Source organism: Budorcas taxicolor, chromosome 15 (assembly GCF_023091745.1).
Source record: "Budorcas taxicolor isolate Tak-1 chromosome 15, Takin1.1, whole genome shotgun sequence".
Classification (NCBI taxonomy): Eukaryota; Metazoa; Chordata; class Mammalia; order Artiodactyla; family Bovidae; genus Budorcas; species Budorcas taxicolor.
In genome coordinates, this window is record NC_068924.1 from 27,505,449 (window position 1) to 27,529,662 (window position 24,214).

A 24,214-nucleotide genomic window follows, 5' to 3' on the forward strand; every position below is an offset into this window, starting at 1 on the left:
GACCCAGCCGCCCCCTGCCAGGGCCTAGGGCAGAGTCTGCTGTCACCCGGGCTGGGCCGTTCCTGCCGGGGGCTGGCCATGTCTCCCGGTCCCCACCTGCCAGCCCCCTTCTTCCCCATGATCATCCCACCGCTAGTCATTCAGCAAGCCCGGCGGATAGAGGGAGCCCTGCCAGTGCTGGGCCCCAGGTCAGGGAGGTGCAGTGCCCCGGGCTTCCCGCAGGAAGAGGAGGATGCTGGCCTTAGAGCTCACCTGGCTGAATTGAGTCACTGGGGAGGCAGAGCAGCAGCACCCCAGAGCCCCTGCTGTGTGGGGAGGTGGGGAGTAGAGCTGAGACCCGAGGCCTGAGACGGCACGTGTTGCTGGGGCTGCCTCCTCCCTTGTCCCCATCAGAGCCCTTGGACCCCAAGTGGGGTACACCTGGAGCCTCTCACCTTCCTCTGGCTTTAACGCAGTTCCTTCCTTGTTGCTGTCAAGGGAGGCGCTCCCAAGCCCACCTGCTGCCCACCAGAGGGGCGAGGAACGGCGTTCCCAGGCCGAGGGGCCGGGTCCTGGGCAGGAAGAGCCCGAGGAGAAGGTGGCGGTCAGCCCCACCCCACCAGGCTCTCCAGAGGTGTAAGGGCCAGTTTCCATGTCTGTCCCTGTCCTCCACTGTGTGGATTGCTTTAGTGCCCATCTCGTCTTGGGTGGTGGGGAGAGGGCGCTCTGGCCCTGGCTCAAGGAGTGGAGTGGGAGGAAAGTGAGTGTACCCTTGGTTTTGTGTGCACCCTTGACCCCTAAGCAGCCCCCAGGACTCCCCTCATCAGCACCTAGGGTATGAGGCTGGAAGCGAGGGGGCAGAGTACCTTCTGGGTCCTTAGCAGAAACCTGGTCAACCACGTTTTCCGTTCTATCAAGCCCTGTTTTCCTTTAAAAAATTATTGAGGTATTTGTGTACCTGGTTGTATGTACACATGAATTGTACAAGTCAATGAATGTTTATATACATATGCACCATGTCACAGGCTTCCCTGGTGGCTCAAGACAGTAAATAATCTGCCTATAATGCAGGAGACCTGGGTTCAACTCCTGGGTCAGGCAGATCCCCTGGGGAAGGGAATGGCTACCCACTCCAGTATCCTTGCCTGTAGAATTCCATGGACAGAGGAGCCTGGTGGGCTGCAGTCCATGGGTTGCAAAGAGTTGGGCATGACTGAGTGACTAACACGTTTCACACACCGTATCACAGCCTCCCAGATCTTTGAGAACACTTCCGTCCCTTCTGTAAGCTTCCTTGGGCTCCTTCCCTCTTAGTCCCCCTGCCCCAGGCCACCACTCTTCTCACTTGTCACATAGATTCATTTTTCCTGTTCCCAACTTCATTTGAATGGAATTATCCAGGACGCAATATAGCTCTTCTGTGCCTGGGTTCACAGCTCACCTGCATTGTTACACTTCTGAAACTTAGAAACCTTTTAGCTCTTCTCCCCCTCTTTCACCTCTGTTACAGATGAGGAAACTGAGGTTCAGAGGGGTGAAGGGATTTGCCCAAGGTCACATTGCTAGTTGATTGCGGAATTAGATCTGGATTCTAGTCTCTGGAGCCCTTGACTTCTGCCTCTTGGTCCGCAGCCACTGTGTCTTTTGCCTGCGTGGTGTCAGGGTTTCAGGGTGATACAGTTTTTCCTGCCTGTGAGCTGAGCAGTACAGAAGGATTAAGAGTCTTCAGGATTGGGGCTGATTGTTGAGCAGAGACAGGTTCACGCACTGATTACTCACAGCAAGTGTCGCCAAGGGCTGGCGGGACCCGAGAACGCATGTTCTCCTATAGTGCTGAAGGAGTGATGTGGAGAAGGGCTGGCCCCCTTTTCAGGGGGTGGTCCAGCCCACTGTGACAGCGCTGCCCCTGAGGAACGACAGGGCTTTCCCTGATCTCCTTGGTGGCTGTGGACAGCCAGATCAGGGTGCTTATGATGAGGACAGGAGGTGAGCGGGCTTCAGAAACAGGACCCTCTGGGCAGAGGTCAGGGGTCAGAGGGTTTTCCCAGGGCCTCTGGGAGAGAAGTTGTGCGGTTAGGCTCCTCCCAGCTGCCCAGGCTGACAAGACTTCCTCTCTGTGTCTCTCCTCCCGTCCTTGTGAGGCTGTCCCTGCTGGGCCGCCCTCTCCTTGACCCCACAGTTTCAGTTTACACGGTGCTCTTAGGAGATGTCTTCTGCTCCTTTCCTGAAGTCTTCTCAGGCTCTAGAACTTCTTTGCTATTGACCTTTACAGCTGCCTTAAGAATGGGTTTGTTCTCTGGGTTTCTCGGGGGAGTGACTCTGTGCCTCATTTGTATCCACGGAATTTTAATTTGCAGAGGTGACTGAGTGACAACATGGAGAGGCCGATGCCACTAAAAGAATTTATTCCTTATATTTCCAGAGAGAAGAGGGCATGCCATGCCAGGCGGGGCCACGTGGGGAAGGACCAGAGTTGGTCAGGAGGGGAAAGAAGCGAGAAGGAAGAGCATGACCCAGAGCTGTTATTGGGGTTTTCGTGGGAAGCAATGGGTGAGGCGGGGTGAGTACTTGAGCGAGTGTGGGGGTGAAGTTTGGATAATTTTGGATGGCTTTGGGCTCTGGCATGGTCTCTGGTTGCCTGGGGCTCGGTCCTGGGTGATCTGGGGCATGGGAAATAGATTAGGAGATGGTAGGGTGGGTTTGCTTAGGAAAGACATATTCCCTTTGCTCTCTATAAGGATTGCCTGGTCTGGGGAGGGGCACCCTCTCCTTGACCAGCCAACTTCTTCAGATATTGTAACACTGTAAAATATAGAGAATAAAAAACATGATTGGGAGGGTCTGTCACCTACATGGATGTTGGCAAGCTGAATCAGGAGGAGTTCGGAGCACAGGGAGGTCAGAGTGCAGGCGGGTCCAGCAAGCAGCGACTGCCGTGTGGGCTCTATGGCTGGAAGGCCTGGGTCTGGGAAATAAGCATATCCTTCCCTCTGTCTTCCCAGCATCCTTCTTGAGGTGTTTGTAGAGAGAGAAAGCAAATGGGTTAAAACCACTGTGCTGAAGAAAGAGACTTGCAGACAGAGAATGAACTTATGGTTGCGGAGAAGGGATAGTTAAGAGAGTTTGGGATGGACAGGAACATGCTGCTATATTTACAGTGGATAACCAGCAAGGACCTACTGTATAGCACATGAAACTCTGCTCAGTGTTATATGGCAGCCTGGATGGGAGGGGAGTTTAGGGGAGTATGGCTGAGTCCTTTTGCTGTCCACCTGAGACTGTCACAGCACTGTTGATTGATTATACCACAATATAAAATGGGCTTTATGGCTCAGACAGTGAAGAATCTGCCTGCAATGCAGGAGACCTGGGTTTGATCCCTGGGTCAGGAAGATCCTCTGGAGAAGGGAATGGCTACCCACTCCAGCATTCTTGCCTGGAGAATAGAAGAACCTGGTCGGCACAGTCTGTGGGGTCGCAAAGAGTCGGACACAACTGAGGGACTAACAACACTTCAATGTAAAATAAAAAGTAAAAAAAAAACTACTGGGTTGAAAATTAGTGGAGACAGAATCCCTGATAGTGATCCGAGTTTTAGTGGTGGCACGGCCCTGTCAGGACGGTGGGTACCACAGCCCTCTTCCCTCTCCTCCCTCCCCCTGCCCGTCCCTCCTTGCTTTCCCTCATATATCTCAGAGTAACTCGGCTGGCAGCCTGAAACGACATTCTGCTGAGCCTCCTCTTGGCCACTCGCTGCTGGAAACTGGGTCTCACTGATGGTGATACCTGAGGAGTAGCCTAGAAATCAGACCTGCCTCTTCCCCTGGAGGCTTTGATTTCCCAGGCATGTCATAGATCTTTCAGCCTCACTGTTGACAGTGTTGGACCTAAGCTGGGAGTTTGGGATACTCAGTCTTGAAAACAGGGACACGGTGAAGAGGCCCGCTGAAAAGCAGCCCCCGTCTGCCTGCATGCCAGGCGTGCAGGCAGGGTCAGCGGTGCGTGCAGCCTGGGTGCGTGCTGTCACGCCAGCTGGTGCTCTGTCTCTCCGCAGCATCTGTCCCTAGGGCCCCACATAGCTCTGCAGCCCACAGGGGAGGGAGACATTAAAAGGGACTGTCTCAGGGAAAAAAAGATGTCTTCAGCTCAGGTTGGAAATGAGTTGGAGGGTTGATGAGGCGGAGAGCTGCGGCGGTGGCAGGGTTCGGGGGGAGGCTCTTTCCCGGGCGGGATTCTCAGAGGAGGTGGTGGCTACATCTTACTTCTGCATCAGTCTGGGCTGCGTCAGGGGACTGAGAGGAAGCGGGAATTGAAAGGAGGGAGATGGGCTTGGGAGCAGAAGGGGACTGAAGACAGAGCTCAGGACCATTTCTGGTCCGAGTCATGATTTTAGGAAGGATCTTAATGGTATTTCAGAGACTTCGGTAGCCTTTTGTCTGTTTCCTTGGTCTCTGGCCTCAAGGGGCTGGAAGAGAATTCCAGAGCCCTCGTTTCCTTCTGCTGTGCTAGTCTGATCCCACCCGCTGCCTTCCATCTGCTACAGAGCGGGGGCTGAGGGCGGAGGGGGTTCTGTATCCCCTGCAGGCTGGCTCCCCTTCTCGAACTCTGGCCCCACCCCTCCTTGATTCAGACCCTGCCTGCGTGCTGCTGTGGTCCACTCGGCCACGGGGCCAGGCCTGCCACAGGCTGAGCATCGCAGGAGAAGGTGGTGCTTCAGTGGCCAGACCAATTTCTAATGTAAGATTTAAGGACCTGGGCCTGCACACGCGCCCTTGGCTTTAGGAAAGCCACTCTGGGAAGCAAAATACTTTATCCTACTTACGTTTCCATTGCTTAAAGTGTTCTTGGGGTTTCTCTTTGGCTATTTCCTTCAGGAGCCAAAATGTGCTCAACAGAACAGCCTTCATGACTTTGTAGACATCTCTTTAACCAATCCCATTGTTCCCTATCTCACCACCTGCCTTTTGCATCCCAGTTAGAGTTCCTTTTACCCATTTCCACACGGTGAATTCACTCTAAGCAGATGAAGCTGTGGCACTGTTGAGGAACAGAGCCTGGCCTTTCAGATGTGCCGCTGCTGCTCGCTCTGGCTTAGGGAAGGGTCTCCTGCCTGGCTTCCTTGGCATTGTGGAAAGAGGTTGTGCACTCCTGGGCCTCCAAGGATTATTCTGGGCCTCAGGGCTAGGGGACATGCTGCTGCTTCTCCTGCTGACTCATAAGCATTGACCTCTGTTCAGTTTTGAGAGTCAGGGAGTAGCCTCTGCGGACTTCCTAAACTGCCGGCATGAGCCTCAAGTAACAGGGAGAACCCTGGTAGGAGATGGAACCAGGGCCATGAATCCACTCGGGAGGAGTCCACGAGGGACAGAAGTTTGCCCTCTTCTCCTGCCACCAGCTCCTGAGCCATGTCTCGGGGTGTTTACTCGGGCTACAACCTACTTAGTCCCCTGAGAGCCTCCTATGCGTCACCCCGCTCCTTAGGCACTCAGGCCCTCCCTCACACAGCCAGAGTGGGACTTATTGTATAGAGCAGGGGTCTCCAACCTCCAGGATCTAATGCCTGATGACCTGAGGTGGAGCTGATACAGTAGTAATAGAAATAAAGTGCACAGTAAATGTAATGCCTGTGAATCATCGCCAGATCATCCCCGTACCCCTGGTTTGTGGAAAAATTGTCTTGCATGAAACCAGCTCCTGATGCCAAAAAGGTTGGGGGCCACTGCTGTGGAACAGATGCTGCCCTTGTGTTCGAGAGGGTAGCCTTGCTGCTCGCCCTCGGGCGACCTGACGTGCACGTACGACTCCTGACCAGGGGCCCTCTGTTACGGCTCCGTGTGGGATGTTCGGTATCTGTATAAACCCTGGTGCCAGAAGGTGGGTGAACAGTAAACCGAGTGAAATGGTGCTCCTGCCCTTGGCAGGCGATCTGCAGAGCCCGCAGCTCCCCGGGAGCAGCTCTCAGAGGCTGTGCTGGAGGCCACGGAAGAGGCGGTGGCCCGAGAACTCGAGCAAGAACAGACACGGCTCCTGGAGTCCAAGCGAGAGAAGATGCAGCGACTGCGGGAGAAGCTGTGGCAGGAGGAGGAGGCGGAGGCCCTGCAACTCCACCAGCAGAAAGAGAAGGCGCTCAGGTCCTGCCGCCCCCTGGCCCAGCCACCCTGGCTGCCACTGGGATGCCCGGCCCCTCCAGGATGACTGCTCTGTGGCCCAGGTGGAGGAGGGGTGGGCTCCCTGGCCGAGACCCGTGCCCAACACAGGCTCTGCTGACCAGAGTCCATCCTATGTCACCCCTCCCGGATCCCCCTGCCAGAGAGCACCCCAAAGAATAGATGGTCCCAGGCATCCTCCTCTTCCAGCCGCCTGGAACTTGGGGTAGGGGGCCTCCCCAAACAGAGTGCAACTCAGCTTACCTCGAGAGGCAGTGCCTAGGAAGAAATACTGGTGATGTCTCCCTACCAGGCTCCTCTCTCCCTGGCCACCCTGGGCTGTACTGATGCTTTCTGTCCCTTCCCGAACCCCCCAACTTCAGAGCGGCCTCCCAGAGCCTTCCTAAATTGTAGTGAAAACCAGCCTGTTGAAAAGTATCTGACTCAGGGCCTGAAACCTGATAGTTGCTCAATAAAGCTGGTTCTTGGCTGTATTTTCAGTTGAAATCAGTACAGTGTTAGTGGTCTTGACCAAGTGATTTCTCTGTGGGCAGTGCCTTGCCTGGCTCTCTTCAAAGTAGTCATAAGAATCCTGTTTCTATTTACACATGAGCCTTTCTGAGAGGTAGGGTCTCCTCTCTACTGGGAAATTACCACTTGGTAGAAATTTCTGGAAGCCACAACTGACCTTGTAGCAAATATTTCTTGAATGAGAAGGCAGGCAGGCAGGCAGACGCTTAGTTTCTTTAGTTACAAAACAAAGAAACTGAGTTTAGTTGTAAGATGAAGAGAGGAGAGCGTTGTAAAATGCAGGACTTAACTGCTAAAGACCCTTCCATTCTGTGGCGATATGTGTAAAATTTAGCCTTGGGACAAAGAGAAAGGGGTTCTGGGGGAATCTAGCAGGAAGGATCTTTAAATTTTCTATCATTACGGAAGAGAGCAGTGGTGTTGATAGCTGAAAATAGAAAACTATCTGAAGTCTTTTCTGGCTCTGGAATTCACTGCAGAAGCTTTTCTGAGATTGTCTTCTGAATCATGTTTTTCTCAGGCTTGAACTCCCTGAGTGCGCAGCACTGGTCACGTGACAGTCCCTGGTCACGTGGGGGCCACGTGAGGGTTGTCTGCTTGGGATGAGGTGGTCACCACCTCGGTCTGTGAATAAGGGACCCCTCACAGATAATTTGCTTGTAGTTTGGGCCTGGGTGATACTGCCCAAATTCAACCAGCATTTATGGAGTCCCTACTTCCATTTCTGTTACTGTGCTTGGCACTTGGGAGATAGCAGATTTTAAGACAAGATTCCTTCTCTGGAGATGTTCCCATACTTGTAAGGAAAACACATATACAAAGGCTGAATTATGGTGTGATGTTATGTATGGCAGAGAGTGGCATGGATAAGAAAGGTCCTCATATAAAGTGTGATGGGAGCTGAAAGGGGATTGATGAGCTTGGAGAGAGTTGGAAAGGCTTCTCCGAGAGGAGGGAGTTGGGTGTTGAACACGGAACATGGGTTCGTCAGGTAGGAAATGGGATTCTCGATGGGAGAGCTGGCTTGAACAAAGGCCAGGAGGCAGGGAGGAGTATGGTGGGGTTTGGAGGTGCTGGCTCATGTGATGTGGCCAGAGCTGGGTTGGGGTCAGACAGGATCCGACCTTGAGTAAATGCCTCCCACCTGGTTACAGAGGAGAACCTTTGGCAGAAATGCTATTTTGGGATCATGGAGCTTGTGATCTGCTTCCTGTGGCAAAGGGCAGGTGGAGTTCATAGCCCCTCTCGCCCTGGGAGGTATTAAAAGGCAGCAGGACCCAGAAGCTAAGGTTAGGCTTGTCCTTAAGACGTAGGAAGCTTCACAAGCAGGCTCCAGGCTTTTGGAGGCTGAGAGCCAGAGGTTAAGTGTAGAAAGGGGAAGGCCTTGCGGTCCCGCCAGCAAACTTGTCTTTGCCTTGCAGTTCCCTGAAGGAGCAGCTGCAGAGAGCCACCGAGGAGGAGGAGACCCAGATGAGAGAGCAGGAGCGCCAGAGGCTGTCCCAGCTCCGCGCCCAGGTGCAGTCCAGCTCGGAGGCCGATGAGGACCAAATCAGGTGAGTGCGGACTGTGGGCGGCCTGGCCTCCCCGGAGGCTCGCCCCTCTTGGCACCCCCCACCTCACCCTGACCAACACAAGTGCCTAGACCCACCCCCACCTCCTTTTCTGCCCAGGGCTGAGCAAGAGGCTTCCCTGCAGAGGCTGCGAGAAGAGCTGGAGTCTCTGCAGAAGGCCGAGAGGGCCAGCTTGGAAGAGAGAAGCAGGCAGACCCTGGAGCAGCTCAGGGAAGAGATGGAGGCTTCAGAGAAGAGGGAGCAGGCTGCCCTGAAGGTGGAGAAGGAGAGGGCCTTGCAGCGGCTGAGGGAGCAGCTGGAAGGGGAGAGGAAAGAAGTGAGTGCCCCTCTCCACCCATGTGTCCCTGGGGAGGGCTGTGTGCTGAGGAAGAACAAGAGCCAGCCGTGGCGCCCAGGGGAGCCAGCAGCACAGGGGTCTGTGAGGAAGGGCGTGGTGATGTTGGGCTGGCCCTCTGGGCCCATGTGGAGCCCGCTCAACTCAGAGCAGATGCTGCCCTGGTCTCCACGGTGGGGTCCAGAGGGCCCCCTCCAGGGCCTGTTGGGAGTTGTCAGCAGCAGAGAAGTTTGAAGGGAAAGGACCCGGGGATTTGGGAAGACTCCATGACTGAAGGAATCGAAGCCAGACCAGAGGTCTTGAGACGGAGGCGCAGTGTCCCCGTCCTTGTCCCTGAGGGCAGCTGTGATGACCTCTCGTCTCTGTCCTTCCCTCCCCTGCCTCAGAGCGAGAGGCTGGCTCACTCAGGGGAGTTTGTTCTCCTTTATCCTTACTCCCTATCCCTCCCACCCAGTGGTCTGTCTCCAGGCAAGAGGCTGAAGTAGGTAGTAGGTCAAGTGGAACTGGTGTTCTATTTTGGTTCTGGGTGGAGTGTCAGTTCCCAGACCAAGGGGACCTACGGGGGAGGTCACTGTGCTGCACGTGCTCAGGGAGACGGTGCTGAGCCTCAGGCCTCCTGGCCTTTATTCACAGGCAGGAGTGTGGCCTGTGTGCGGTGGTTTGGCCCAGAGGCCCGAGAGTGGAAGGGCCATGGCCGAGCCTCACTGAAGCTTTCCCTCCATGTCAGCCTCCATGTCCCCGTTTGCTTGCAGACTTGAGGGACAGCGGTTTTGGAGGAATACAGACGCGCCTGTGGTTCCCCTTGGCCCCTGAGCTTGAGAGCCTTGGGGATGGTCTTCCTGACTCTTCCTCTCCCCAGAGTCAGAGCCTGGCCAGCCTGCCCTGGTCCTCACAGGCCCTGTGTTGCACCCTAGGCAGCGGCAGCGCTGGAGAGGGAACACAGAGAGGAGCTGGAGCGGCTCTCCTCCTCGCTGGAGGCCAAGCACAGGGAGGTGAGGGGCAGCGGCCCTGCCTGCCGGGCACAGCCTGGTGTGCTGGGCCCCGGGCTCTGAGCCTTCACGGCTGGCTGGTCGGCAGAACACCCCAACCCCGGCCCTGCCACTAGCTTCCCTCTCCTGCAGCCCCGGGGGCTGGGGGCTGGGTCCCTGGGAAGCGAGTTGCCCACGGCCACTCTGTAGGGCCCTCTGAGGGTCACGCTCCCCCATGCGGGCCCCTCCTCAGGTGGTCTCCAGCCTCCAGAAGAAGATGCAGGAAGCTCACCAGAGAGAGGAGGCCCAGCTGCAGGAGAGCCTTGGGCGGGCGGAGCAGCGAGCCCATCACAAGGTGTATCAGGTGCTGGAGTACGAACAGGAGGTGCGTGCCGGTCTGCTCCTTTCGCCCTGGGGGCCCGGCGTCGTGGGCGCCGGCGAGCCGTCCTGGCCCGAGGGGCCTCTGCTTTGCTTTGGACGGCTCAGCTGGGGCTCTGTTTTTGTGCCTTAGTTCCCTGGAGGCCAAGTCTTTCTCCACCCTGTGCCCTGTACGTGAGTGGAGTGGGAGGGGGTGCTGGGTGTGGCCACGTGTGAATGTGGGGATGTTGGGGGAGGTGGGCGTGTGTTGCACACGTGTGTGAGTCCTTCAAGTGCCTCAGTCCTGCATGTCGCATCTCTGCCTCCTGCCCGGCAGCTCAGTGGCCTCCTGAGAGAGAAGCGCCAGGAGGTGGAGCGGGAGCACGAGCGGAAGATGGACAGGATGAAGGAGGAGCACCAGCAGGTGGTGGCTGAGGCCAGGCAGCAGTACGAGGCCGAGGTGACTGGGCCACATCCCCTGGCGCATGCGTGTGTGTGCGCGCACACAAACCCACTCCCACCCACCCACCCCTTGGGGTCCTTCCCAGACGTCCGGAGGGCCTTGGAAGGAGTCAGGGGTGGTGGGAAGTGTTCTTCCCTGGCCCCCAGCAGTGGTGAAATCCAGTTTTGTACTAAAGCATTACAGGAAGCCTGCTCCTCCCCGCCATCAGGCTGCACTTTGCTCTCCTGTTAATAACAGCCAAGATGCATTGAGCTTATACGCTGTGCCGGGCGCATCCTCAGCTCTTTGCACGTTAACCTCATTTAGTCTTCACAGTACCCTTGGGTGGGGGGCATCCGTACTATCCTCCTCTCCATTTTAAAAAGAGGAAACTGAGACGAGCTTAAGCAACTCCCTTAAGCCTCCCTGGCTGATAAGTAAAGGAGCTAGGATTCAAGCCAAGACTATCTGACTCCAGAGCCTTCGACTTTTAACCACCAATGCTGTGCCTCCAGGCCTACAGAAATTCCAGGACTCCCGGAAATAGATTGGCAAGAGCCAACCAATATTTAGATACTACCTGCCCATCTTCAGCCTCTGGCTTGGAGGGGAAAGTTCAGTGACTAAGTGGACCCAATGGCACGCTCACGTTGGGGTGAACGACTGGGAGGGCTGGTGGCTGACTTTAGCCCAGAGCTGGATGGGCTTCTGTCCCCAGTTTCTAGGCTTCGCCTCCAGAAACTTGAACCAACCAGTATCCCAGACTCTGCACCAGGGCAGAAATAGCGGCCCAGAGGAAAATGTAGTTGACTCCTTTCCTAAACCAATTCTGCCCTTGTTGAAGAACAGTGACATTTTAGTAATAACCCCTTCCCTTAAGGAAGGAAGGCTGTGTGTGTGGGGAGTGGTAAGAGAGGCAGGTGTCCACACCAGGGATTTCTCAGGACGTCTGTCCAGTGTTGTTTCAGCAGCAGAGAGGGGGATGCAGGCTTTCTGGGGATGAGACCACGTGGTCCTGGGCACTATCTCCAGGAGCCGGCCTTAGAGGCCTGGTGGGGTCCCTGATCTTACTGACCTGAGGCGGCAGGACAGGGGGTAGGGGTCAGTTCTGGTCGAAGGGTTGGGAAGGGCCGCTGTGGTTTCCCACCAATGGCCCCACCCTCCGTCAGGAGAGGAAGCAGCGGGCTGAGCTCCTGGGGCACCTGACGGGAGAGCTGGAGCGCCTGCACAGGGCCCATGAGCGAGAGCTGGAGTCGGCGAGGCAGGAGCAGGACCAGCAGCTGGAGGACCTGCGGCGGCGACACCGGGAGCAGGTGGGCGCCGGGCTGACGGTGCTTGGGGCCCACTCTCCCCGACCCCTCCACCCAGGGTAGAAGAGTGCTGGGGGCCGGCACTGCCACAGCGGTGGGGTGGAGCCTGAGGGCTTCAGGGGTGGGGAGGTCTCTCACTGGCCATCCCCAAGCCGGGGCATACTTGCTCTTTTGCTTTCTGAGCCAAGGAGCATCCCCAGGACTAGAAGCAGCAGAGGTCAGTGCACCTCGGGCCTTGGGGTTGGTGTCTTTGCCTATGCTCACCATTCCCTGAAATAAGCAAGGGGTGATGCTCTGCTGGGGGAGCCCAGCCCAGCTTGGAGCACGTGGTATGGGGCACACTCGCAAACTCCTCCTGGCCCTCAGCTCGGGCCTGGGCACTGGCTGCACTCCTATCTTTCTCTCTACCTACACTCCGTGCAGGAAAGGAAGCTCCAAGATTTAGAGGTGGAACTTGAAACCAGAACCAAGGATGTCAAGGCCCGATTGGCTCAGCTGGATGTCCAGGTGCGGGAGTAGGGGCAGAGGACAGGCTCTCAGGTACCTTTGACCCGGAAGTCCGCTCCCCCAGGAGAGGCCCGGAGTCGGCCTGATGGCCAGACCTTCTGTGCTCCGCAGAAGGAGGCGGCCCGAAAAGAGAAGCAGCAGCTCCTCGACGCGCAGAGGCAGGTCGCGCTGGAGAGCGAGGTTCGTCTGCTGCTTCTCCTGTCCTCCGTTGTTGCACTTTCTGCCCCCAGCCCCTTCATTCCCCTGGTCTGTCTGGGGAAGGTTCCAAACTCTCTTGGCAAGCATCCCACAGATAGCTTCTCTGTGGGAGACCAGCTCGGGCAACCCTGGGGAGTGGGGCTGCCGAGGGGCGGGGTCCAGCCTCTCCCCCAGTGCTTCCCCGTTGTCTGCTCTGTGACTCCCCCGTCCACTCCCTCCCATGTCTCCAGGTCCTTCTGTCTTTCCTTCTGCCCCCCAGGAAGCCACAGCCACCCATCAACACCTGGAGGAGGCAAAGGAGGAGCACGCCCACCTGCTGGAGTCAAACCGGCAGCTCCGAAGAATCCTCGAGGAGCTTCAGGCCCGCAAGTTGGAGCTGGAGTCCCAGGTGGAGCTGCTGCAGGCCCAGAGTCAGAGGCTGCAGAAGCATGTCAGGTGGTCTGGACCCCTGCGCTCCACCACCCCTGCGCCTCCCACCTGCCTTCTGACCTCTGCCGCTTGGGGGCTCTGTCTCTTCATGGCCCAGTTAGCAGGCAGAGGTGGAGCCAGACGGAGGGGCTGTTTTGTAGGGACTTAGCGGGGGCATTAAGAGGCTGGGACTAGCCCGGGTCCCCCGGTTCTGGGGTCCCTGCCCCAGCCCTGCCTCAGCATCTTTGGCAGGATTGAAAGGGTGGAGGTGGTTCTGCCCCTTCCCTGCTAGGAGTCCTGAAAGGTGCTGCCAGGCCTGCTTCAGCATGTGACCCTGCCTCACCAACTCCCCCCACTCCCCAATTTCCCATCACAGCGACCTGGAGGTCCAGGCTCAGAAGCAGCAGGACTTGTTGAAAGAGCTGGAGGTAAAGGACAGTAACGCTTCCCCACATTTGGAGCCCAATCTCCTCCTTGAGGACCTGAGGAGATCCCCCCGGACAGTGAGCTTCTCTTGGGAGGGTCAGGGTGGCTGGAGTTGGGCAGGGCTCCACTAGGGGTGGGGCTCTCGGAGGGGTTGAGGTCCAGGAGGGATGGGGCTGCATCGGGGGGAAAGTGGGTAGGAGGGCCCCTGGGGGGGGTGGGGCTCCAGGAAGGGTCCTGACTGTTCTGCCCAGGACTTTTTAGTCTCCTATTTATCATTCCTAGCCCTACTTCTGCATCAGTCAAATTATATCTGTAAGTGACTGGTGCTCGGTGGCTGGCAGAACCATCATCTGGGCCTCTAGGAGGGACTTTGGGGTCTATTGAGCCTGTAGTTCCCTGATGTTGTTACATTCAGTGGGCGTTTTCTACTGCGTGTGTCTTAGAACCAGACTAAAGGGGTATCCTTCTCTCTCTTCCCAGAGCAAGGAGACTGACCTATCCTTGGACAGGTGCGTTCCAATAACCTGTCCTGTTTTGGGTTGAGGATCCAGGAATGGTTGAGTGAGGATGTGTGTCAGGGCCAGGGACTGACCTGGACCCATGGTCTCCAGTGGGGCTTGGTTCGAGGATAGGGGCTGGGGCACTGAGGAGTCTTCTGTGACAAGCCAGGAAGGTGCCCAGGGTGATCACTGACACAGCACGCTGGCATGGACTGACCTTGCACGAGGGTCAGGCTGATGGGAGGGTCTGGCCGTCTCTGGAGGCCTCAGGTGCCGCTCCTGTCAGGAGGAGGGAGGACTGGCATGCACAGTGCACGTGCCGCGTGCCATGGGTCTTGAGCAGCGGCGTCCCCACCCTCTCCTAGCCCTGTGGTCTGTGCTCAGGCTGGACACCTGCTGGGGCAGTGCTCATGACCCACAGCAGGAGTCCATAGTGCGTGTGTCCCCGCTCCACCCCTGCCCTGCCCTGTTCTGCAGCGCTCGGCACTACCTCTCTGCTGAAGGGGTGGCTCTCCGCAATGCCAAAGAGTTCCTCGTGCGACAGTCACGCTCCATGCGGAGGCGGCAGACAGCTCTGAAGGCTGCCCAGCAGCACTGGCGCCAGGAGCTGGCCAGCACTCAGGAGGCAGCCAAAGACCCACCAGGCACCAAGGCCCTGGAGGACGTGTGCAAGGACCTGGAGGAGGTCAGGAGCCCCGGGGGGACTCAGCCACGCTGGGGAGGCTGGGGGCAGGAAGCTGGCCCTCCCTTTGGGCTTGCCCTCAGTAGATCATGCCCAGGGCTCCCCTTGAGTGGTCAGGTAGGCAGAGTCACTGGACAAGTCTAGGGAGACCAGACAGGAGGAGATGGAGGTTATGGACCACCACAAGGATGGAAGCTCCTTACACTCACCTGGCAGTGCAGAATGCTTTCTCTATTAGGAAGTCATTTGGGCCTCACAGTAACCAGAGACAGTGTACAGGGTTGTAGTGGTGTTCCCATTTTCTAGAAGTTCCACATTGCTTGGCCATTCTATCACACTCAAGACTTTACTCATAAGTGAAAATCTTTTGAGCACACTCAGCATAAGCCAAATTCCCCGTTTTCCTTCTCTGAGAGCCTAATTTGTAATGAAAAGGACATGTCTTCATGGTTATTATTAGTGGGATCACACATCTCTTTGCCATGTGAGGATCTTGGCAGATTATGCCTGGTCCCTTAGAATTCTGATGATGCTCAGAGCTGGTGAGGGATTGCAGGCCCTGTGGCCCCTAAGTCTGGCTGGGGGGCAGCAGAGGGTCAGAGGTCAGTACCTTTGGAGGGGCAGCCTTCCAGGGGCATCTGCATTCCACCCGCAGGGCCTGGAACTGCTCTGCTGAATCCCTGCTGTTGAGGATGGGGGTAGTAATGGTAGTTGAAACAGTGATGATAATAATAACCATTTGTTTAATAGTAACTGTTTTGAGAATTTATTAGGTGTGGGCATAGTGGAGGGCATGTATCATGTTCTCTCTTCGAATCTTCAAGACCCTATGAGAAGTTTTTTTTTAGATGAATATCCAGAGTTCGGTAATTTAAGCTCACCCAGATCACCCAGCCAACAAACGGCAGAGCAGGGGGGACTCCTCCATGTGCCGGTGTGGTTAGTCACCGTCTTCCTCCTTCCCTTCCTCCCTGGCTGCAGGAGACCAGGCACCTGGATGAGATGAAGTCAGCCATGCGGAAAGGCCACGACCTCCTGAAGAAGAAGGAGGAGAAGCTGCATCAGCTGGAGTCCTCTCTCCGGGAAGAGGTACAGCCCAGCCTGGCCCCAGCCTCCCTCTTCTGTTCCTGGGATTCGGTGGGGGTTCTTGGGTCCCGTGTCGGGGCAGCTTAGGCCCAGGATTGGCAGTAGGCTTGGGGATTCTGAGCTGCTGAAAGTGGCTGTGACTTCAGCTTTGACTATCGAGCACAATTTTGGCGTTTGGGTCTGTGCCGAGACATCCTGAGCAGACTTGGATCCTCTTGCTGAAGGTTCTCAGGAGAGGACTGGTCCTGCCCTGGTGCCCGAGGAGAGGTGTGCCTTGAGGGCCAGGAGTAGAGGCTCCTTGGTTTCGCTACCTTCCCTGGGCCTCATAGGCTTTCCTCTGGATGCCTGAGATATGGGTGCAGCAGGAGCTGGAAAGAAACTGTGGGGAGTGTTTACTGGGGTGAGGGTGGGGGCCTGCCTGACCCTGGTGGCCTTACTGCCTATATCTCCAGTGGCTGAGTTCTCTCAGCCTCACCTGCAAGGCAGCCTGTGCCTCCCCCAGAACTTGGGACCCAAAGAGCCTACCCACCAAGTCCTCAGCTGTCACGAGGGCAGGAAGCACAGAGCAGGTGCCGCCCTCAACTGCTGCGTCTTCCCACCAGGCTTCCGATGAGGACACGCTGAGAGGACCCCCCACCAAGAAGGTGGTGACCTTTGACCTCAGTGACCTGGAAGATGGGAGCAGTGACAGTTCTGACTCCTGCCCCCTGCCTCGCTGTGAGTGGGCGGGGGGAGGACCAGAGATGCAGCCCCTCCCCACAGCCCAGCAAGAGAGGGCCCCCTTGCCGTGCCAGTGTCTGGAGCAAGTGGTCAGCAAATGCCCTGGCAGGAGTGAGCTGGCTGGGTTTGCAGGGCTCAGAGGCTCGGGGGACTCGCGGCAAGAGAAGCGTCCCTTCTGGCCTTTGCCGGAGGGCCTCTCCCTATAGACGCTCTGAAACACTGAAGCTGTGGGGCTTTTGTTGAGGAACAGGGGAAGGGGCAGGAATGTGGGCCAGTAGGGTGCAGAACCAGCCAGGCCATTCTCCACCCTCTGCCTCTTCCCTTTGCAGTCAGCCTGGCCCCAAGCCCCACCTTCCCAAACAAGATCCACTACCTGAGCAGCTCCCTGCAGAGCATCAGCAGCCAGCTCAACGGGGTGCTTGGTGTCCTGGGCAGCCTCAACGCCCAGCCGCCACCGCTCTTCTCCACGCCCGTGCCGCTCCCCACCCAGGCCTCCAGGAGCACCCCGGCTCCCCCCAACCCCTCCCTGGCCCGGGGCTCAGCCTCGTCCCTGGCTCAGCCCACGTCTGCCCAGTGGACCTGGGACCCGGGGCTGGGCCCCAGGCTCTCTTCCTCTGCGGCTCAGACCGTGGACGACTTCCTGGTGGAGAAGTGGCGCAAGTATTTTCCAAGTAAGCCTCCCTCTGGGCTGTGCACGGTTCTGGCTCAGCCTCCCCACCTCCCTCCTCTGCCTGCCCCTCACCCCCAGCTTTGGCATGGCCCCCGGACTCTCAGGGTTCCTGGGAGGACCTTGCTGCTCGCCCTGTGGCTGGAGGCCCTCTGGGTCAAGGACAGGTTACCTGATGGGGCCTTTATGATGGACTCTAGAGCTCAGCTGAACCTGAGGAGGTCGCTTGTCAGAGTTGTGATCACTGCCATCTTGAGTGTTCTATATTATGGGCCAGGCATTTTATATATGGTTTTCCACTGAGTCCTTGTAATGATCCTCTGAGGCTATTCCACACGTTCGTCCCCATTTTACAGATGGGGACAGACTCAGAGGTTAAGTAGTATCCTCCAGGGTACCCAGGGGGCAAGCAACAGAGTGGATTGTGACCCCGTGTCTGTGACTCGGGGTTTGTAGCCCTTTGGCTGTATGTGGCTTCCTCGGGTCTCATGGCCCTGATGAGGAATGTGAAAATCCACAAAAACAGCTATTTGAAGGAAGAGCTTCTAATTTCAGGTTTAGAAATAAGTAGGACAGTTTCTGGGTACCATCTCTCTCACCTCCAACCTCAGAAGCTTTTCCTGTCTTTGGTTTGGGGCACTGCCTTTGCAGTTTCTGGGTTGAGGGAGGCAAGAGGGGGCTGGCTTGGCTAAACTGCTGCTCATTTCTGACTGCTTCCCTCACACTTTTCCAGCTGGCATCCCGTTCCTCAACAGTGGTCCTGCCCCCTTGGAAAATAGGCTGGGCTATGTGTCTGCCAGGTAAGCCTCCCTGTGGGCTCAGGGTGGAGCCACTCCATTCAGCTGCAGCTCCCAGGGCAGGTGGGACCTGGTGAAGGGACCAGAAGGCCCTATCACGTCACCCAGACATAAGGCAGGTCTCCCAGGCCATGAAGCTACTGAGGTTCCAGTGGGGCCAGGCTGGCCTTACCTGAGCCAGCCCCATGAGGAAGCTGCCCAGTGGCACCCTGGGGAGAAATGGGATCTGGCTGTGGAGTGAGGCGTTCGTCTCTGCCCTGAGCTCTTTGTCTGCTGTGCACGGCTCCATTCTTCCCCTAGACCTGCTGAGCAACATCTGGAGGGAGTGGGGGGCTCCCTGTGGGGGAGACAGATGGGCAATTATTGAAACCTGTTATTAATTTCCCCTTCATCTTATTCCTTGCCAAATGTACCCCCCCTTGATGTGTCCCTGCAGGCCCCCAACCATAAGCACAGCCCCTCTCACCCTTTGGCCAGCTTGGGAGCTGATGCTGGGAAGGTATTTGAGTTGATAGAGAGGAAAGTGTTTGCTGACGAGATTGGCTGGGCACAGGCAGACGTGGGAGCCCTGAAGTCAGGCGCCTTCACCCAGGGTGGAAGCTCCATCCTCTTCCCTTTTGGAAATAGATGCTCCTCACCCCAGAGGGGCACTCGTGCCATGCTCCTGCCTCCTCTCCCCTCCCCGCAGTGAGCAGCTCCGCCTCCTGCAGCGTCCCTATTCCCGAGTCCCTGAGGTGGGCACCTCCAACTTGCAGGACCTGATCGCGGCTAATCGAAAGTGGCTAGAACGTTACAAGAACGACCCCAAGTTGTATCCTTTTAGCTGCCTCCCAAACCCTGATCCCTTCCCGCTCTAACTGCCAGGGCAGGTGGGCCCTAGGCGGGGTGGGGGTGTCCCAGGAGGGTCCCGTCTGGTCCGTGACTCCTCCCCAACCGTGCTCAGCTGACTGTGGAGTTCTCCTTCACCTTGTGGCCAGACCTCTCTTCTCCTTGGTGCCCAAGCCAGCGGCTGGTTCCAGCCTCTTGCAGCTGGACCTGGATGGGAACAACAGACTGAAAGTCTATCACTACTGAGGCGCTGAGCCGGGGGGCAGCCTGGCCTCTCCTGCACCCAGACCATGTGCCCTACTTGCTGCCTGCACGTTACTCCCCTGATAAAGCATCCTCCTGGCCCCCCTCTGTGCTGCTTGCCTCACTTGGAACTTAGAGGAGCCCCGGGGCACCAGGGGAAACGGAGGGTTGACCGGGAACATTAAGCCACCCCTAGACTGTAGCATCTCAGGCTGCCCTGTGTGGCTTATGCGTGAGCCTGGCGACACTGACGTGGGGCAGAGGTGGCGCTGGGGGAGCTCCTGCTTCAGAGGCCAGGGGACTCCATTGGAGTGGAGTCGGTCTCTTGGACCTGTGGGGCCCGCTTGGAGCTCCCAGGGTCACATATGTGGTCCCTCACTACCCAGAACAAAGCCCCCCCGGCATGTGTGTCCTCTGGGACCAGGGCCCGCCTTTCTAATACCTCAGCCCTGTAGAGATCAAGCCTTTTTTTTTTTTTTAACGTCCCCTTTCCTGAGCACTCTGTCTCACCTTTTGACTTATCTCAGGATTGGGCCCAGAGCCCTGTGGGCGGTGGCTGGCCCCAGAAGTTTTGCCACTTGTCTTCCCTCTGCTGGTCCTGGGCTTTCCTCAGGGGCTGTCCTCAGGAGCACTTCCTTCCCCCCACCCTGGGGCTCCTCCCCAGAGCATCCCAGCTACATTCTCAGGTTTCAGGAAGCCGGTGAGCCACAGGAAGAGACTGGGAGGGCTCACCATGGCTTCCTCTTCCTGGAGCACTCGGGTGTATATGTGCGTTGTTTCCGTCCGTCTTTTCCACCTGTGCCGTCCCTGCCGCCCCTTCTCAGAGCCTGGAGACTTGTTCTGAAGGAGGTGAGGGGCTGGGCCCATGCCTGCCGTCTGGCACAGCACCCTGCCACCCTTCCCACGTCAGCGGGCTCCTTGAGGGGACATGCAGGCAGTGCTTAACATCTGCCCCATCGTTTAAATAAAATGCCCCCCTTTTCTTGTCTTGAAAGCGGTGGGGGTTCCCCTGCCTCTCCACCCCTCATTTCTTTGGATAAGGAACTGAGATCCCATTGGCTTGTTTACCCCCAGGCACTTCTTTGGCACCAGCCTACCGCATAGGATGTCCACTTTTGTTCATCTGTGTGCTTGGGGACTAGCTCATGTGCTGCAACCAACTTTGGTGACAATCCTGTGTTTTCTACATCAATTAAATCTCTGCAGGTCCATTTGCTACACAGTAGCTGTGTGAACGTGTCTCCTTTTGAAGGCCTTTGCTTCCTTCTGCTTAAGGGTAGAGGGAAGGAAATGAATATTCACAGAATAGCCAGGGCTCCCCTGGTGGCTCAGTGATAAAGAACCTGCCTGCCGGTGCAGGAGACACAGGCTGGATCCCTGGTCTAGGAAGACCCCACATGCTGTGGAGCGGCTAAGCCTGTGAGCCACAGCTCCTGAGCCTGTGCTTTGCAACGAGAAGTCACCACAACGAGAAGCCCATGTGCAGCAACGAAGACCCAGCAAAGCCACGCATACAATATTTTTCAAAAAGAATACCACAGTATCGAACCTAATCACATCATATCTGTTTTGTAGTTAGTTTCAGCTCCATTTCTGTGAGTGAGAAAACCAGGGCCTGAAGTCCTGGAGTTGAACTCCTGGAGTTTAAATGCCTGAAGCTCCCTACAAGAACGGAGCCTTATACCTCGTGGCTGTGTCCTTAGAGCACCCTGCTCCCTGGAGCAGTGCTGGGGGCACTCAGCCCCCAGCTGAGTTCTCCCTTATCACGCCCCAGCTCCACCTACCAGCTGGAGACTCACCATGCCATTTCCCAGGGGCTACTTGACCCTATTTCTTCACGCAAAGGTGAGCTCCCTGAAGTTCTAAGCTGGCAAAGTCAGGTGGGTTTTTTTCCTGCTCCAGTGGTGTGAATAGCCTGTGTGGTCTTGGATTTATAGCACCAAAATTGCCAGAAGAACCAGCTGAGAAAGTTGCATTTCATGGACTTGCAAAAGAAAACCAACTTAAAGACAAACATACAAAGGTACCTAGCCTTTTGAGTCTGAGCTGCTCTGAGGATGGGAGGGAGAAAGGTGCTGAGAGGAGCCTGCAGATAACTTGTTCAGTCCACTCTGATCTCACAGCGGAGGAGGTGGCCCAGAGAGATTCTGGGAGAGGCCAAAAGTACAGTCGGTGCAGCAGAGGCGAGACCAGACCTGAGCAGTCCTGACTGGGGCTTCAGGAAAGAGGGTTTTTAAAAGGATATTTATTTTGAACAGCCTCTGCATTCACATGGCTTCGTATTTAACTGATACAAAAGTCAGTTCATCCCTGGGCCATCTTGAAGGTAACAAATATACCGGTTCTTTCTGGAGATTTTATGCAAATACAAAAAAAAAAAATGGTAACTGTTCTTACTTCCCTTTTACAGGTGGGGTAAGGGTCATTCCTACTGTGGGGATCGGACAGTTTCCCAGAGCTCTTCTGTGATATGTTTATTTCCTCTTTTTCTTAAGGGAGACCCACTGGGCATGATTATAGCTCCTCTGCCATAGAAGCTTCCACACAAAATGGCTGTATGGGGAGTGGGGAAATAACCCTGGCCTTAGGACACCTGGGTTTACTTTTCGCTCTGACATTTACAAGCTCTGTGACCTCAACAGGTCCTTTCTGGGCTCATGTCTTCCTTGGTCAAAAGCTTGAAGCCTGAATGCACAGTCCAGGGATGAAGCAGGGTGGCTGTCTTAGATTTGGTGACTGAGAGGTCTGCCCTGGGTGAGGAGCTGCCTCATCCAGTGGCCTAACACAGAGCTGGGGTGGGCAGGGGTGCTGGCAGCTGTTGCTGCCTGTTCCTCCAGCAGCTTCTTCGGGGAAGGCAGGGAAGTGATGGTTTAAACAAAAATAGCACCCGCCCTCAGCGGTATCGATGAACTGGAACATCTCCTCGTTCCTCCTTTCCTCCTGCACCTCCAGTCCTCCTCTCCTGCCTCCCTGATTGGCTTTGCCACCTCCAGCAGGTACATACACAGAGGGAAGGGCAGTGTAATGCCATTTTTCATCATGGAGGAGAGGGGCATCTGCTCTTGAGGGGTCCTGCGCAGGTTTAAATGCAGTGGAAGTGTGAATCACAAGGTTCACTCTATCCTCTCTGTGCCTTGAGTCTCATATCTTTAAAATGGGGTTAAATAGCAAAATCTAGCCAAACTGAACAACAAAACATTAAACAACCCAACTCAAAAATGGGCAGAAGACCTAAAGAGACATTTCTACAAAGATGCTCATTATCACTAAGTATTAAGAGAAATACAAACCAAATCTACCATGAGGTACCACCTCACATCAGTCAGAATGGCCACCACTAAAGTCTACAAATAACAGATGTTCGAGGGGGGTGTGGAGAAAAAGGAACCCTCCTACACTGTTGGTGGGAATGTAAACTGGTGCAGTCAGTATGGAAAATAGTACGGTGGTTCCTCAAAAAAACTAAAAATACAGTTGCTGTATGATCCAGCAGTCCCACTCCTGGGCATATATCCAGACGAAACTATAATTCAAAAAGATAACACGCACCCTTATGTTCATAGCAGCACTATTCACAATAACCAAGAGATGGGAACAACCTAATATCCATCAACAGATGAATGGATAAAGAAGACGTGGTGCATATATACAATGGAATACTACTCAGCCACAGAAACAGTGAGATAATGCCGTTTGCAGCAACATGAATAGATGTAGAGGTTATCATACTAAATGAAGTCGGTAAGCAAAAGGCAAATACCATGTGATATCACTTATATGTAGACTCTAAAATACGACACAGTTGAACTTATCTATGAAACAGAAACAGACTCACAGACAGAGAGCGGATTTGTGGGATTGGGAGTTTGGGATTACAGATGCAAATGAGTACATACAGGATGGATAAGTAGCAGGGTCCTACTATATAGCACAGGAACTATGTTCAGTATTCTGTTTTAAACCATAACAGAAAAGAATTTGAGAAATATGTAGCTCAGTCACTTTGCTGGATAGCAGAGATTAATATAACATTGTAAATCAACTATTAAAATTTAAAAATTAAAAAGAAAAGATTTAAAAATAGGAGTATCTAGCCCATAAAGTTGTTACGGGAATTAAAGAAGTTAATCCATGTAAAGTTCTCAGAACAGTGTTCAACACATAGTAAGGGGAATGATGTCACCAACATGGTGACATAGGGTATTCCTGACTTTCCCCCATTCACAACAGCAACTATCAACTATTCATGGATAAGGGACTACTGAGAGAATCCTAGAACCTGGGAGCAAGGCTGAAGCACCCTCTGTACCACAAAGACCCAGGCATATTGCTTTAGAGGGGGTGAGGGGAACAGCTCTACACACTGACCACATTGCCCCTCCCCTAAGCTGGCACAGCCCCACACGGAGAGGTCTCCCCTGAGACTATGGTTCTTCCAGAGGGAAAGAGCCCGGGGATGACATCCAGCACCTCCAGCACTGTGGGTCAGTTCACGGGAGTCCTCGCTCTGGTTTCACCCCACTGGGGTCACAGGAGACTGCAAGGCTCAGCCACTGGGAATCCGATGGAGAAGGTGGAGGGGCTTCCAGTACTGGGTCTTGGCAGATCACATTTGTACCTGCAGAGACCAATTATAGTCCCAACCTGTGGCTTTGCTCATCTGCAGAGCAAATCAATGGTGCCACATGGCCAGGGAACTTGGCAGAGTGCATGCAGGTCTGTGTGACTCAGGTTCTCAAAAGAGGAGTTCCACCAGCCCCGGAGCCTGGTCAGCTCACTTCAAGATGGAAAAGTCGAGTTATATAGTCCTACCAGCTGTGGAGTGCCTCTCAGCCTCTCCCAGCCAGAAAGCCTGGAAAAATCTGGGAGTTGTCTGAAGTGGGCCTCCTAGTCGCACCCAGGCAGGAGAACAGACATAGCCTTACCTGCTGCCAATTTGGTTTTTTGCCCATTAAGAAGAAGGGCTGCTTGAGAGCACCTGAAAACTGCTATGTAATCCATCAATGCTTGAGCCCAGAGGCAGGTGGGCAGAGCTGATCACCCCTACAGCAAGGGTAGTAGCCCTGGTCAGGCCAGGGAACTTGGGGCACAGGTTGGTTTCAGTCAAGACCACAAACAGCCTTCCTGGCCTTGGAGCTGTCCTCCCAAGAACAGCTGGGTGGAGAAACTAATTCATAGCTCCACTTACTGCTAAATGCAGCCATTGGCCCACCTGACCAGGGAATCCTCCCAGAGAGAGGCTGCATATAGCCCATCCAACAGTCCTGCTTACAGTGTCACTTGGACAAAGAGCACAGCCCGTGGCTTTCCCTGTCTTTAGAGCAAAGCTACTGGCCTTACCTGATGAAGATATCCAGTGCACAACTTTTGCCTGATTTGGGTCCCCAAATGAGGAGCCATGCAGGCCCTGGGTCCCATTCCTCTGTCCCATGAGGGCAAGGGAAGCTAAGCTATAGGCCCACCAACTGCTAAGTATAGTACCCAGCCCCACCGTGTAGGAAGCCTAACAAGAGA

General features: G+C 55.4%; 1 protein-coding gene across 1 annotated transcript in view; it reads left to right on the forward strand.

The window, feature by feature from the left end:
* The window catches only part of CEP164 (centrosomal protein 164), a 70,277-nt gene extending 50,425 nt beyond the window's left edge, over positions 1-19,852 (forward strand). Inside the window, exons 12-31 of the mRNA XM_052652450.1 lie at positions 2,402-2,539; positions 5,901-6,110; positions 8,078-8,209; positions 8,327-8,543; positions 9,476-9,553; positions 9,783-9,914; positions 10,224-10,346; positions 11,498-11,641; positions 12,062-12,145; positions 12,257-12,325; positions 12,603-12,778; positions 13,128-13,254; positions 13,658-13,686; positions 14,155-14,362; positions 15,341-15,448; positions 16,048-16,162; positions 16,495-16,836; positions 17,566-17,632; positions 18,318-18,440; positions 18,607-19,852. Of these exons, the coding sequence (XP_052508410.1) occupies positions 2,402-2,539; positions 5,901-6,110; positions 8,078-8,209; positions 8,327-8,543; positions 9,476-9,553; positions 9,783-9,914; positions 10,224-10,346; positions 11,498-11,641; positions 12,062-12,145; positions 12,257-12,325; positions 12,603-12,778; positions 13,128-13,254; positions 13,658-13,686; positions 14,155-14,362; positions 15,341-15,448; positions 16,048-16,162; positions 16,495-16,836; positions 17,566-17,632; positions 18,318-18,440; positions 18,607-18,703 (2,719 nt within the window). The 3' untranslated portion in view covers positions 18,704-19,852. The remainder of the gene's footprint in view (positions 1-2,401; positions 2,540-5,900; positions 6,111-8,077; positions 8,210-8,326; positions 8,544-9,475; positions 9,554-9,782; positions 9,915-10,223; positions 10,347-11,497; positions 11,642-12,061; positions 12,146-12,256; positions 12,326-12,602; positions 12,779-13,127; positions 13,255-13,657; positions 13,687-14,154; positions 14,363-15,340; positions 15,449-16,047; positions 16,163-16,494; positions 16,837-17,565; positions 17,633-18,317; positions 18,441-18,606) is intronic.
* The last annotated feature ends 4,362 nt before the right edge of the window (positions 19,853-24,214 follow it).